The 16,505-nt window shown below is 41.8% G+C and overlaps 1 protein-coding gene across 1 annotated transcript in view; it reads left to right on the top strand.

Annotated features, from left to right (window-relative positions):
• LOC124789988 overlaps window positions 1–16,505 on the top strand; it is an 80,310-nt gene that overhangs the window by 46,608 nt on the left and 17,197 nt on the right. Inside the window, exon 3 of the mRNA XM_047257531.1 lies at window positions 10,924–11,136. Within this exon, the coding sequence (XP_047113487.1) occupies window positions 10,924–11,136 (213 nt within the window). The remainder of the gene's footprint in view (window positions 1–10,923; window positions 11,137–16,505) is intronic.

Raw genomic sequence — 16,505 nt, forward strand, 5'->3', positions numbered from 1 at the left:
CTTTCGTGAAATTTACAAGAAAACTTTTTAAATCAAATTGATCGGTTCTTTCTGTTTCATTTGACCTGTCCTGATGTTCGAAGTCTATTAAATTACTACTTTCTACTTTAGGCACAATACTCTCAAAAATCTCATAAGTCATTGTGAAGAACAAAAATTTATACACAACAATATAAAACAAGATAAAAATGTTGTTTTAACAAAATACGGGGGTTTCGTGACTTATCTGGAACAATCTTCTACTGTTGCAAAACCACGTTTTCCATCCATGTGATTGTTGACCAAAATTCTTGAAGTATTTTCTTCTGTCGAAATTTATATTTTTTGCCGAAAAATTTCTTCTCCAAAACTTTTACTTCCTGATGAACACAAACACTGTAACACACATTCTGAAGAAACTGGTATTAACACACAAAAATTTTCTTCCTCGTAGCACTGTTGAAGATCTCGTGAACACAATATCCCGGCTACAGTCCCCAGTTGAAATATGCCTTCCCGGCTATTACACAAGTTGAAAATATGGTCACTATTTTTTATAAACTTAAATTTGCCATATTTCGTGACAGTACCTTTTCCATTAGACGTTTGCAAGCAAATATAAGTCTGGCTTCAGTTGTCTAAGTATGATTCCACAATGCATCGTTGTCGGCTGCAGAAAATGACGTGGTTCAGCGTGTTTCTCTCATTTTGGTGTTTCAAATACAGTTTCTTCCAATGTAGTTTCTTCTTTTCAGATAATACAAAAATAATAATTAACATAATTCAAAATTATTTATGACTGCGACCTTCACATTGTTCTTCCGTCAACACACACAAAGAGTTAGCTTCCGACTCGGACTGACTATAGTCAAAGACTACTCCAACGTCAAAGATATTTTACACAATCAGTTTCTTTGCTATTCTTCGATACATTTTCTAATAGTAATCAATATGCTTTTACTCTCAAAAACAGAAGTAAATTAACATATAATAAGACAAATTATAATAAATTCTGACAAAAATATAAGAAAACATTTTCAATTCAGTATCGACAAATACGGTAAAAAAATAACATCTCCCAGATCCATTACAGGGGGGAGGAGATTTTATTTTGTTGCACTTACGTTAACTCTTCTTCTAACTCCACTGATCTATTCTCAGCACGTCTGGTTAGCCATGTGGTCTAACACACTGGGCGGGAAGGCGTGCCAGTCCCCGGCATAAATCCACCCAGCAGATTAGTGTTGAGGTCCGGTGTGCCAGCCAGCCTGTGGATGGTTCTTAAGGCAGTTTTCCAACTGTCTCGGCAAATGTGGGCTGGTTCCCCTTATTCCGCCTCAGTTACACTATGTCAGCAATTGCTGTGCAAACAGTTTCTCCATGTACGCATACACCATAATTACTCTACCACGCAAATGTTGGGGTTACACTCGTCTGGTGTGAGACGTTCCCAGGGGGGCCCACTGGGGGCTGAACCACACAATAAACCTGTGTTCGGTGTGGGGCGGCAGGGGTTGTGAATGGCTGCTGTAGCCTGTTACGGGGTTGTGAACCACTGAGGGCTACGGCGAGGACGAAGCCTCTCCGTCGTTTGTAGGTCCCCGGTTCCATACAATACAATCTATTCTTGATCCTAAAGTTCTGTGATTCATTGTCCCTAGTTTAAGGCTCCAGTGTTTCAGTCCTCAGTTGGTTATGCGATCTTTTTTCAACACACATCTCTTCTTATAACTCTGGATGATATTTGTTGATAAGAAAAATAGCTCAGTCTGAGTTTCTCTAATCTCAACATGGCTGTTTCGTGTACAGATGTTGGTATACTGAAGAATGTATATACAGCCTCCATTATTCTTCATTACGATAGTGAGAAATTCAGAATTGGAAAAGAAATCGGGCAAGGAGATTTCACATCATGAAAAGCATTAACTACAAGAAGTTTACAGATCCTTATACTCGGAAAGAGGAGGACTGCAATGACACAAGGCACTTACACACTAGCTTTCAGCCAATGCTTTTATCAGAAAGTGAAACACGAACACACACACACACACACACACACACACACACACACACACACACACACACACACATCCATCCGCACATACACAGACACAAGCAGACATTTTTCAAGGAATTCAGAAATGTCTGCTTGTGTCTGTCTATGTGCGGATGGATATGTGTGTGTGTGTGTGCGCGCGCGAGTGTATACCCGTCCTTTTTTCCCTCTAAGGTAAGTCTTCCCGCTCCCGGGATTGGAATGACTCCTTACCCTCTCCCTTAAAACCCACATCCTTTCGTCTTTCCCTCTCCTTCCCTCTTTCCTGACGAAGCAACCGTTTGTTGCGAAAGCTCGAATTTTGTGTGTATGTTTGTGTTTGTTTGTGTGTCTATCCACCTGCCAGCGCTTTTGTTTGGTAAGTCTCATCATCTTTGTTTTTATTTTTTATATATATATATATATATATATATATATATATATATCTAAAAAGAAAGATGATGAAACTTACCAAACAAAAGCGCTGGCAGGTCGATAGACACACAAACACACACAAAATTCAAGCTTTCGCAACAAACTGTTGCCTCATCAGGAAAGAGGGAAGGAGAGGGGAAGACGAAAGGAAGTGGGTTTTAAGGGAGAGGGTAAGGAGTCATTCCAATCCTGGGAGCGGAAAGACTTACCTTAGGGGGAAAAAAGGACAGGTATACACTCGCACACACGCACATATCCATCCACATATGTGCGTGTGTGCGAGTGTATACCTGTCCTTTTTTCCCCCTAAGGTAAGTCTTTCCGCTCCCGGGATTGGAATGACTCCTTACCCTCTCCCTTAAAACCCACTTCCTTTCGTCTTCCCCTCTCCTTCCCTCTTTCCTGATCAGGCAACAGTTTGTTGCGAAAGCTTGAATTTTGTGTGTATGTTTGTGTTTGTTTGTGTGTCTATCGACCTGCCAGTGCTTTCGTTCGGTAAGTCACCTCATCTTTGTTTTTTTATATATATATATATATATATATATATATATATAATAGAGGGAAACATTCCACGTGGGAAAAATATATCTAAAAAGAAAGATGATGAAACTTACCAAACAAAAGCGCTGGCAGGTCGATAGACACACAAACAAACACAAACATACACACAAAATTCTAGCTTTCGCAACCAATGGTTGCCTCGTCAGGGATACTTTCCGGGACTGGACCAGATTCTGAATGTGGCTCTCCAGCAGGGATACGACTTCCTCAAATCCTGCCCTGAAATGAGATCCATCCTTCATGAAATCCTCCCCACTCCACCAAGAGTGTCTTTCCGCCGTCCACCTAACCTTCGCAACCTCTTAGTTCATCCCTATGAAATCCCCAAACCACCTTCCCTACCCTCTGGCTCCTACCCCTGTAACCGCCCCCGGTGTAAAACCTGTCCCATGCACCCTCCCACCACCACCTATTCCAGTCCTGTAACCCGGAAGGTGTACACGATCAAAGGCAGAGCCACGTGTGAAAGCACCCACGTGATTTACCAACTGACCTGCCTACACTGTGAAGCGTTCTATGTGGGAATGACCAGCAACAAACTGTCCATTCGCATGAATGGACACAGGCAGACAGTGTTTGTTGGTAATGAGGATCACCCTGTGGCTAAACATGCCTTGGTGCACGGCCAGCACATCTTGGCACAGTGTTACACCGTCCGGGTTATCTGGATACTTCCCACTAACACCAACCTGTCAGAACTCCGGAGATGGGAACTTGCCCTTCAGCATATCCTTTCTTCTCGCTATCCGCCAGGCCTCAATCTCCGCTAATTTCTAATTTCAATTTGCCGCCGCTCATACCTCACCTGTCTTTCAACTTCATCTTTGCCTCTGTACATCTGCCCCGACTGACATCTCTGCCCAAACTCTTTGCCTTTACAAATGTCTGCTTGTGTCTGTGTATGTGTGGATGGATATGTGTGTGTGTGCGAGTGTATACCTGTCCTTTTTTCCCCCTAAGGTAAGTCTTTCCGCTCCCGGGATTGGAATGACTCCTTACCCTCTCCCTTAAAACCCATATCCTTTTGTCTTTCCTTCTCCTTCCCTCTTTCCTGACGAGGCAACCATTGGTTGCGAAAGCTAGAATTTTGTGTGTATGTTTGTGTTTGTTTGTGTGTCTATCGACCTGCCAGCGCTTTTGTTTGGTAAGTTTCATCATCTTTCTTTTTATATATATATATATATATATATATATATATATATATATATATATATATATATATATATATATTCACACAAGCACACACACCTCATATGCTCATGATTGCCATTTCTGGCAGCTTGGTCTGGAATGCAAACTGTCATGTACAGTGGAAGCAGTTTTCTGGAGGGTATGGGAAGGGGAAGGGATAACAGAGTGTGGCTGGGAGGGGGGGGGGGGGGGGGGGGGGCTGTATGGTGGAGCTTGCAAAGACTGGACAGCTATCAGGCACAGTGTAGGAGATTATAAGGGGTGAAAGGGGGGGGGGGGTGAGGGGAATGGGTAATGAAAAAGAAGAGGGGTGGAGAAGGGGAAAGATGGGTTGGTGTGTTGGTAGAGGGCAGCACACAGAGAGGATGGGAGACAAGAATAGGGAAGAGGTGATAGGACGGAGGGGATGAAACCCATTGGGTGGAGAGTGTGGGGACAGTAGGTTATCATGGGTTGAGGCTGGGATAACTATGGAAGCAGAGAATGTGTTGTAAGAGTAACTCCCAACTACACAGTTCAGAAAACTTGGTGAAGGAAGGAAGGACGATTCAGATGACCAGGGTAGTGAGGCAGCCATTGAAATCAAGCCTGTTATGTTCAGCAGCATGTTGTGTCACAGGGTGGTCTGCTTTGCTCTTGCCGCCCACAGTTTGGCAGTGGCCATTTATCCTGGCGGACAGCTAGTTGTTAGTCACCCCAATATACGAGGGCTGGAACTTTAGTAGTGGCAACTTTAATAGTGGCAGTTTGAGCGGCGCGGTCTATTGCTCGATGAATTTGTAACAGTTCTGAAGTGAATGCCATGAAGTGTTTCCTTCAGTTTAGAAATAGAGTTGAACTCGCAAGGGCTTAAGTCGGGGGAGTGCAGTAGGTGATATAACACGTAGCAGCCCCATCAGTCAAACAAAGCAGTAACAGCTTGCACTGTACATGCTTCAGCATTGTCCTGCAAAATGATGGTCAGGTCCTGCAGAAAGTGTCATCACTTCTGTCCCTAAGGTGGTCGTAGGTTGTGTTCCAAAAATGAACAGCATAGAGACAGAAGTGATGGCACTTTCTGCAGGACCTGACCATAATTTTGCAGGACAATGCTCAAGCACGTACAGTGCAAGCTGTTACTGATTTATTTGACTGATGGGGCTGCTAAGTGCTACACCATATACTGCACTTCCCTGACTTAAGCCCTCATGTGTTCAACTAGATTTCTAAACTGAAGGAAACACTTCACGGCATTCACTTCAGAATTGCTACAAATTTGTCGGGCAATAGTACATGCAGCTCAAACTGTCAACACATTTTGAAACATTTATCTATTTTGTACAAGCTGTAAAAAAATAGTTGCCACTATTAAAGTTCCAACCCTCATAAAATGCTGTGCAATGATTGCAGCAAAGCTGGTATATGACATGGGTGCTTTCACAGGTGATCCAATCTCTGAGGGGGTAAGATAAGCCTGTGACAGGACTGGAATGGGAAGTTCTGGTCGGGTAAATTGGGTAGGTCTTGCACCTGGGTCTTTCCACAGGGATATGATCTGTGTGGCAGGGGTTTGAGACTGGGAGTGGCATAGGGATGGACTGTAGGAAGAGTCGTAGATAGGATGTCCCTCATTTCAGGGCATGATGTTAGGTAATCAGAGCACTGGTGAAGATCTGTGGTTCAGTTGTTCCAGTCCAGGATGGTATTGGGCATCAGAGGGGGCACTCTTCTGTAGCTGTTTCTTGGGGGTGTTGGGGGAATTGGAGGTGTGAGGAAAAATGGCAAGGGAGACCTGTTTGTGTACTAGTTCTGGGGGTTAGTGCCTGTCTTTGAAGGCCTTGGTGAGACCCTCAGCATTCTGAGCAAGGGAGTTCTTGTCACAGCAGGTATGCTACCCCAGGTGGCCAGGATGCATGGAAGGGATTTTTTGGTGTGGAAGGGGTGACAGCTGTCAAATGGAGGTACTGTTGGTGGTTGGTGGGTTTAATGTGGACAGAGATGTGGATAGAGCCATCAGAGAGGAGCAGGTCAATGTCCATGAAGATGGCATGCCAGTTTGATATGGACCAGGTGAAGCGGATGAGAGAGAATGTGTTCAGGTTGTGAAGGAATGACGATTGGATTTCTTGGACCTGAGTCCAGATCATCAAGATATTATCAATGGATATGAACCAGACCAGGGGTTTGACATTTTGGGAGGCTGAAAGATCTCCTCTGGGTGGCCTATAGACAGAAGACAGGTTGGCATGGGGGGAGGGGGGGGGGGTGCTATGCAAGTGCCCATAGCTGTGCTGCTGATTTGTTTGCGTACACACATCTACATCACTTCCCTTCAAAGGAGAAGTAGTTGAGAGTTAGTTATGGAACATTCCAGAAACGATCTCAATAATAATCTGCTGACATCCTCCTGTTGCCTCAGGGCTCCACTATTCAACACCTGCCCTTCTCACAGTGCTTCTCGTCATCAACCCCCCATAACACCTGGATCCTACCTTGCTGACCTTCCCAACTTGCCACATCCCCCCCAAAACTCCGTACCAACACTCCACCAATCTAGAGCTGAAAGGTTCCTGTAATACAGTTGTTAACCTTTCCACCGAAACCCTCAGCCCCACAGAAGTTTCAGTGCTATCCAACAGCCTCACCTTTAGTGCTGCACCCAAATTTAACCATGTTGGACCTGTCAAAGACCTACTCTTCTTCTGATCCCCACAGTGGAAACAATTCTCTGTCACCAGTCCCTCCAACTTAAGCCAACCTGATCCCAATGTTGAACCCCCCACCCCTCTCGCAGGTCATTCTACCATCCAACCATGACCCTCCACCCCCTCCAATCTAACCTCCTCTTGGTCACCTTCCAGGAAATCATTACCTCCAAATTGGCTTCACCCTCCTTCTTCAGTACACCAACCTTTCAGCAGAAGAAAGACAGCTCTACACAACCTCAAAACAAATCCTGATGTAATCATTCTTCCTGCACACAAAGGTTTCACCACTGTTATTGTGAATTGCAATAACTACCTGGTGGAGGGCCTCCGCCAATTATCTGATTCCTCTGTCTATTATCTCTGCCAGAATGATCCCATCCTAGAAGTCCAACATAACCTTCAATCCCTGCTTAAAACATTAGGCTCTTCCCAGAACCTCTACCCTTAATTCATTTCCCTCCTCATCCCTATGACAACCTGCACACCCACTTTCTACATGCTGCCCAAAAACCAGAAACCCACAATCCTAGATGCCCCATTGTGGCAGGTGATTTTGCCTGCATTGAAAGTATTTCAGCCTTCACTGACCAACACCTCCAACCAATTGCCCGTAATCTACGGTAGCCTCCCAGATCAAAGATACTAAACTGTACTACATAGTACTAATTAACAATGAGGTTTTAAACTATAAAATTAGTTTTTGTATCTAGGGCAGTTGTAGGTAATGATTGATTGAGCAAAAAGAGCTCTGATTTTGAGAACTATTATTTTCTGATGTATGTGGAAATGAATGTTTGTCATCTACACCTACATACCCTGTACTAGGGTCATTTTCTTTCGTGTTCCATTGGCAAATAGAGCAAGGGAAAACTGAGTCTACATGCCTCCATATGAACCCTAATTTCTCTTATCTTCATGGTCCTTGTATTAAATTACATTGGTTGCAGTACAGTTGTTCTGCTGTCAGCTCAAATCTGCATCCACATCTACATCCATACTCTGCAAGCCACCTGACTGTGTGTGGCGGAGGGTACCTTGAGTACCTCTATCGGTTCTCCCTTCTATTCCAGTCTCGTATTGTTCGTGGAAAGAAGGATTGTCGGTATGCTTCTGTGTGGGCTCTAATCTCTCTGATTTTATCCTCATAGTCTCTTCGCGAGATATACGTAGGAGGGAGCAATATACTGCTTGACTGTTCGGTGAAGGTGTTGTTGTTGTTGTTGTTGTGGTCTTCAGTCCTGAGACTGGTTTGATGCAGCTCTCCATGCTACTCTATCCCGTGCAAGCTGCTTCATCTCCCAGTACCTACCGCAACCGACATCTTTCTGAATCTGCTTAGTGCATTCATCTCTTGGTCTCCCTCTACGATTTTTACCCTCCACGCTGTCCTCCAATACTAAATTGGTGATCCCTTGATGCCTCAGAACATGTCCTACCAACCGATCCCTTCTTCTAGTCAAGTTGTGCCACAAACTTCTCTTCTCCCCAATCCTATTCAATACTTCCTCATTAGTTATGTGATCTACCCATCTAATCTTAAGCATGTTCTCGAAACTTTAACAAAATGGCGGTTTTCTAAATTTTATCAGTATTGTTCTTTGAAAATAACGTCACCTTCCCACCAGGGATTCTCATTTGAGTTCCCGAAGGATTTCCATAATACTTGTGCATTGTTTGAACCTACTGATAACAAATCTAGCAGCCCACCTCTGAATTGCTTCAATGTCTTCCTTTAATCCAACCTCGTCCGGCTCCCAAACGCTCGAATAGTACTTAAGAATAGGTCGCACTGGTGTCCTATATGTTGATGAGCCACACTTTTCTAAAATTCTCCCAATAAGCTGAAGTTGCCCTACTACAATCCTTACATGCTCATTCCATTTTATATCGCTTTGCAACATTACGCCTACATATTTAAATGACATGACAGTGTCAAGCAGCACACTACATATGCTGTCTATCACACTTCCCTGAGGTACTCCTGACGATATCCATGTCTCTGATGAACACACGCCATCGAGGACTGTGTACTGGGTTCTGCTCCAAGGTACTCATATATCTGGGTACCTATTCATTATGCTTATATGTTTCTTAACAGTTTGCAGTGGGACACAATATCAAATATTTTTTGGAAATCTAGAAATATGGAGTATGCCTGTTGCCCTTCATCCACAATTCGTCATATCATGTGAGAAAAGGGCAAGCTGAGTTTCACACACGTGAAGCTTTCTAAAACTGTGCTGATCTGTGGACAGAAGCTTTTCTGTCTCAAGGAAAGTTGTTATATTCAGACCGAGAAAAGTTCAAAAAAATTTTGCAGCAAACTGATGTTAAAGGTATTAGCCTGTAATTTTGCAGGTTCATTCTTTTATCCTTCTTATATAGAGGAATCACCTGCTCTTTTTTCCACTTGCTTGGGACTTTGCAATAGGCAAGAGATTCTAGATAAATGCAAGCTAAATAAGGGCCAACACCACAGAGTATTCTTTGTGAAACTGAATTGGGAATCCTTTCAGACCTGTCGACTTATTTATTTTCAACTCTTTCAGTTGTTTCTCTATGTCAGGGATGCCTATTACTATGTCCACTGTATGGGAGTCTCAGTTATGGTCAAATGATAGTATATTTGTGCAATTCTCCTGCAAGAATGATTTCTTAAATGTGAAATTTAAAACTTTGGCTTTCTTTTTCTTGTCTTCTGCTGGCACACCAGACTGATGTACAAATGACTGCACAGAAGTCTTAAGACCCGCTTAGCAATTTTACATAGGACCAGTATTTTCTTGGGTTCTCGGACAGATCTTTTGCTAAGGTATGAAGGTGATAGTTGTTATACGCTTTTTGCATAGACCTGTTTACAGGCACGTCGATCTCTATTGACCTTTTTTCTGTTGTCATTTGCATGTTCTTTGAACGGAGAGTGCAACAGCTCATGCTAACTCAGAATTTTCCAGATTTTGATGTTAAACCATGGTGGGTCTTTTCCATTCCTAATCCAGTTACTAGGCACATACTCATACCCCTTGTGAGCACAGTTTTCACTCCATTTAAACTTTGCTCATAATTCCTCTCTGACCCTCATACTGAACTGAAATGATGTCATTTCGCTGTGTAAGTGAGACATAAACAATTGCTTATCTGCTCTTTCTAGCATAAATACTCTCCTAGCCTTCTTCACTGATGTATTAATTTCAGTAACCATAGTCGCTACGATGACTACGTGTCAGTGAGACATTGGCTTTCAATTTGAAAATTGTTCAGAGGTGAAGGTTTATCTATCAACAGAGATATCACATATTGGGGGCTTACAAAGGGGGAAAGGGAAACCAGTTGGGATATAAGTTTTGTGACTGTAATGAATATATGAAACTGTGGTAGATGATGACTGTAACCAGGCAAATGAGTGGCATGTAAACCAAGGATGTTCTTTGTCGGATTAAAAGATATAGGTAGAGATTGAGAAGATGATGTAATGAAAAGTGTATAGACGACTTTAGAAAATATGGTGCAGCATGAATGTATATCACTCAACACTGTAACGCATGCAAAATTCTGGAAAAGGCATCTCTCTCACAAATGGCTGATGGTGACAGTGACAGCATACCTAACCTTCGTGGGGTTTGAGAGACTCCAACTTTCATCAGGCAGCAGCTCCTGATGGTGCCTAACGCATACAGCTCATTTGTCACCTTTCAGTGACTGAAACAGTTACTCACCTACAAATGGAGGGAAGTTATATTAATTGTCCACAAGCACTAGTTTCTTTCACACACTCCAGCAAACACAGTCCCTCAGTGCAGTTGGGTATGCATTGCAGTATGATGTAGCTATTTGTGTTCATGTTTGTTTGTTTTGTTTGTGTGTGTGTGTGTGTGTGTGTGTGTGTGTGTGTGTGTGTGTGTGTGGTGGGGGGGGGGGGGCATGGGGCTCAATTATCACTGTGTAGAACTGGAAGTCTAATTTGTCATTGTGTGTCCATGAATTTAATGACAATTTTGAGTTATCTTCCAATAATAAAATTATTCTCTCTTTCAGGTCTGCGCATGGCACAAAAAATAGAAAGAATTGCTACTCATTACCATATTGCTGAGGCATTAGATGATCTCGTGGCATGTGCAGCACAAAATCCGCTTATAGCACTTTTCATTATTGCTGTAATAGCATCATGTGGACTACCAGTTTTGATATTCTTGTTGTTTGTAATTATCTCATTCCTTATTACATTCACGGGATTTGTTTTCATTGAAGGTAAGAATAAAAATGTGTTTGTGTGTGTGTGTGTGTGTGTGTGTGTGTGTGTGTGTGTGTGTGTCATAGTTACACTGCCTGATCAAAAGTATCTGGACACTCCTATGTTATGTGAAATTTACCACCGGAAGCAGATGCATCTATATAAAAGGAGACAGGGTGTATTGTATTGTCATTAGGGAAGCACTAACAGCAGAATTTGTTGGTCAGGACAGCTCAGTGACTTTGAACATGTTTTAGCTATTGGGTGTCACCTGAGTAAAATATCCACTGAGTACATTTCAACCATTCTGAAGCTGCCCAAGTCAATTGTTGGTGATGTGACTGTAAAATGGAAATGGAAAGGAACAATCATGACTAAACCAAGTCCAGGCAAACCTCACATACTGACAGACAGCGACTGTTAAGCATAGTGTGGAATGGATATAAAAAATCACATTAAATCAGCAAGAGGAGTCACTCGTGAGTTTTAAAGTGCTACCAGCTGTCCAGATAGCATAGTGACACTGCATAGGGATTTAAGAAGAATGGGGTACACTGGTTGAGCAGCTCCTCACAAGCCATATACTTCTCTAGTCAGTGCTAAGTGACACTTAAGGTGGTGTAACTAGCAATGCCACTGAACAGTGGATAACTGGAAATGAGTGATTTGGGGTGATGAATCGTGCTTTACCCTGTGGCAGTCCAATGGGAGGGTGAGGGCTTGGTGAATAACTGGAGAATACTATTTGGTATCATGTGTTGTGCCAACAGTGAAGTACAGTTGAGATTGTGTTGCACTTAAAAAAATGCTAAATATAGAAGGATATGAACACATTTGGCAGCACTGTGTACTGGTTACATTAGAGCAACAGTTTGTAGATGTGATGATTTTATCAACAGGACAATGCACCCTGTCATAAAATAGCATCTGTAAGGCCGTGGTTTATGGACAATAACATTTCTGAAATAGAACGACCTGCCAGAGTCCCAACTTGAACTCAACGGAACATCTTCGGGAGGAGTTAGAAGGACGTTGTCGCTCCAGATCCAAATACCCAACATTCAGCTCTTAAGGCATGGGCTGCCATTCCTTCAGACATCTCATTGAAAGTGCCCCCAGCAGCATTCAAACTATCACAGAGGTGAAGAGTGGACACATCCCATATTAATGCCCACTCTTGCAGGGTTGTTACTAGGAATCTTTAGACTTTGTTTTGCCTGGCAAAAGTAGTTTCAGTTGTGGTAGTCAGTTGTAAATTTTAGTGGTATGTAGTACCCATAAGTCAGTAGACACCAGCAGTTTGAGGTTACATTGTTTTTTGTTATGTGAGGAACAATGAATAGAAACTTCCTGGCAGATTAAAACTGTGTGCCGTACCGAGACTCAAACTCGAGACCTTTGCCTTTCGCGGGCAAGTGCTGTATCACCGAACTACCCAAGCACGACTCACGCCCCGTCCTCACAGCTGTACTTCTGCTAGTACCTCGTCTCCTACCTTCCAAACTTTACAGAAGCTCTCCTGCGAATCTTGCAGAACTAGCACTCCTGAAAGAAAGACAGTTTTAATCTGCCAGGAAGTTTCATATCGGCACACACTCCGCTGCAGAGTGAAAATCTCATTCTGGAAACATCCCCCAGGCTGTGGCTAAGCTATGTCTCCCCAATATCCTTTCTTTCAGGAGTGCTAGTTCTGCAAGGTTCGCAGGAGAGCTTCTGTAAAGTTTGGAAGGTAGGAGACGAGGTACTGGCAGAAGTAAAGCTGTGAGGACGGGGCGTGAGTCGTGCTTGGGTAGCTCAGTTGATGGAGCACTTGCCCGCGAAAGGCAAAGGTCCTGAGTTCGAGTCTCAGTCCGGCACACAGTTTTAATCTGCCAGGAAGTTTCATTTTTCACTCCGCTGCAGAGTGAAAATCTCATTCTGGAATGAATAGAAAGTTAATTACAGAACAGTCTGTATTTGTTTTGCAAACATGACCAAAATTACAATGTTTATTATTTGTTTGTGGAACATTTTCTGAATATCCAACCTCCATCTCAACAAGGTATTTCAGATCAAATTTAAGATTTGAAGGAATGGGTTGGTAACAGAGCTTCCTTGTTCAAGTAGACAAAAGTATGTTACTGTAGAGGAGAATCTAAATGTTGTTGCACAGTGTTTTGTACAATCACTGACCAAATATCAGAAAAGCATCCAAGGATTATGGAATAGCAAGAAAAAGCTGAAATTGAGACCAAGAAGCTGATCCCAAGTTTTACTAAAGCATTCTTTGGAGTGACAAAGTGATTGTTAATGTGAATGGCATAGTGAACAGACATAACTAGTGACTACTGGAATTCTATGAATTACCATGTGGCTATGGAGTCAGTTAAAGTTTAATGATTTGAGTGTATAGCCATGGATTTTCATCAGTGTGTCCGTTCTGTAAATTACCTGAATATTCTTTAAAAAGTGTTGCTAGAACTAGGAGATAGTTCACTTTTTGAACATTTGCAACCAGTTAAGGAAAAGTTCATATGGCAACAAGATGGAGCATTCCCACATTATCGGTATTGTGAGAGACTTTCCAACTGAAAATGTTGATGTATGGATTGGCAGACAAGAGCTATTGAATGACATCCATGATACCCACGTATCGGTCTGGAGTATACTAAAATATGAGGATTATTCAATCAAGACTCATTATGTTGGGCATTTGAAGCAACAAATCCTACCAGAATTTGAAAACCTACAGTCCCAGAAGTTATGCAAAAAAAGGGGGGGGGGGGCAAATCAGTGTTGGAAACATGTAATATGTACTTAGAACAGCATGGGAACCACGTATTTTTTAGGGTCATTGAACTCTACATATGTATTTCTTTGTTGATAATAAATTGGTTATTTTCATTTGTTTAGTATTATTGCACCAAACATATTTTTAACAACTGACTTATGCCCACTTTATATGTGTCTGAATAACTGTGATCAGATGATGTATGTACTCTGTTGCATGTGTTCATGAGGCTTTGATTTTTCTGTTAATCAAACCAAACTTTTACATTACTGAATTCATGTTCTGTGGTGTAAACATTTATGTAGGGCAAGTGATTTAGTATTTAAACTCAATTCTTATCTATTTAATTTGTTTGTCTATGCGATTTTTGTTCAGTTGTCTTTAAACCAGTTGTTTACCAATAACCTGAATAGGTTCAGTTACTGTTTCTACACATTTCCTTGGTTCATAGTACTCCTTTCTTTCGTTCGCAGTTATTTATGGATAGTTTCGATAGTCAGTACTCTAAACATTTATAAAATGTAAATATATTAAGTTACTTACACAATGTAGGCTTCTACGGCCAGTATTGTCTTCACTTAAAGCTTCTTGGCTGATAGGCCGTGGGCGATGTATAAAACTCTCCCCTGACATTGTGTCTCCGACTGCGGGAGATGTCCTCAGAGGCAAAGTGGTGAACTGCAAGGAGAACTTCAGGAAGTACTGATTATAGGCAGTGCAGAGGGCACCACAGTCCATCAAGCAGCATCAGCTATGGGACTGTCTCTGGTAATACAAACATTCTCAGTTGAAAGTAATCGATCGTCACACTGATTTCCAAATTTTATGCAGTTTAACACCTTCCTCTTTTCTGTTAAAATTATTATGGTGTTTATCAATCTCGACAGCATATCTACACATACGCGCATAATAATGCGAGGTTTTAGACATAACACTCGTCTCGCTGAATTTTATTTCATGATTAACTTCCTGGTAAATCTGTTCTGCTACAGCTGACTTATCCATGTGACGCAGGCGGTAATTCCTCCTATGTTCAACAAGACGGGATTAATACTTCTCTTTGTGGAACTGATATAAACCTGTCCATAACTAAAAGGAATTTTATATACCCCCTGTGTAGCCAAATGATGATGTGCATCTTTTGCCGATCTTAATATTCTTTTATTTTCCTGGTGGGTCTGAAAATAATCTTCACATATATCTCTTTGCTAGAATAGCCATTCTTCATGAAAATCAACCATAGATGTTCAGTCTTGTCTTTTACATACTCGGTTTCTGCAATTTCTCATATTTTAAATAAACAGGTTCACAAATTTTGTACAACCTGTCTACCAAGGTTTTTATTAACCTCTTTTTCGTCTAGGCTGGTAGCTTCAATCTTTATGCAAATAACGATCAGTATGTGTAGCCTTTCTATTCACCTTATGGCCCAACATTCCATCCCCTCGTTTAATCACACACACATCCTGAAAATTCAGTTGTGTCCATAGTAAATTGGATTTTCGGATTAATGCTGTTTAGATGTATCAGAAAGGTATCCAACTCCCTTGCTCCATGTGTCCATACTACGAAAGTGTCATCGACTTAGTAATACCATTTGGCTGGTCTCTTACTGGCAGTCTGTTCATAAGTCACTATTGTATTGAAAGTAGATTGTGGTTAGGCAGTGTCAGAATAATGCCACAATGTCAGTTGGAAAAATATCTGCTATGCATGAGGTAGCTTCATTTACCAGAATCATGATGAACAGCGACCCAGTATCAAAACTAACGATGATATCATCCGGGCCCATGCTCATTTCCTTTAACTTGCCAGTGAAATGAGCTGAATTTTTAATATGACAGGAAGTTGCAGCAATGAGGCAAGATGTCTACCTAACTCATGGGTGGGACCACCTACAGCGCTGACAATTGGCCTCAAAGGAACTTAAGGTTTATGCACTTTTTCATCTCCACTTGGTTATTAGTAATGCTATGCAGTGTGGTGATTGGAGTAAGATTGGTGGTCTAATGATCAAAACTATGGAAGTTAGAGCAGAAATAGCAGTAAAGAGACAGAAGTAGTAGTTCGATAACTTACAGAACAACATTTCGAGAGGACAATTCTAGTACTGTTATTAACCTGTCTGATAAAGATGTGTCAGAAGTTGAAATTTCTGTACTAGCTAAAGGAGGAAATTTTGCTGTGATGCAGAAAAATGTACCCACTGAGGATACTGTGACAAATATTGAGGCAAGTATCTGTCAGCTTCCACAGCAGTCCACTGATATAATTAGGATGGAAACGGCTAGGATTTTACATACATGTAAATCACCAAACAGTAATTTGTCGCAGGCACAAAGGAAGGTGCTGAGGCATGTTAACGCAAATAAAAACATTATTGTTCTTACTGCAGATAATGGTAGTGCCACCGTCATATTGAAGAGTGATGACTATCATGGAAAGGTCAATGATATTTTGGTTTCCTCCAATTACAAAAATCTTCAGAAGGATCTGACTATGAAGATTTTAGAAATAACCAATCAACTGATGAAAGAGTCTTCATTCTCCTCCGACAATAAGAAGCTGCTTTCTAAAACAGTAGAGTACCCTTCTAGACTCTATGGATTACCCAAA

This window comes from Schistocerca piceifrons, chromosome 3, assembly GCF_021461385.2.
Source record: "Schistocerca piceifrons isolate TAMUIC-IGC-003096 chromosome 3, iqSchPice1.1, whole genome shotgun sequence".
In the NCBI taxonomy this organism is placed as follows: Eukaryota; Metazoa; Arthropoda; class Insecta; order Orthoptera; family Acrididae; genus Schistocerca; species Schistocerca piceifrons.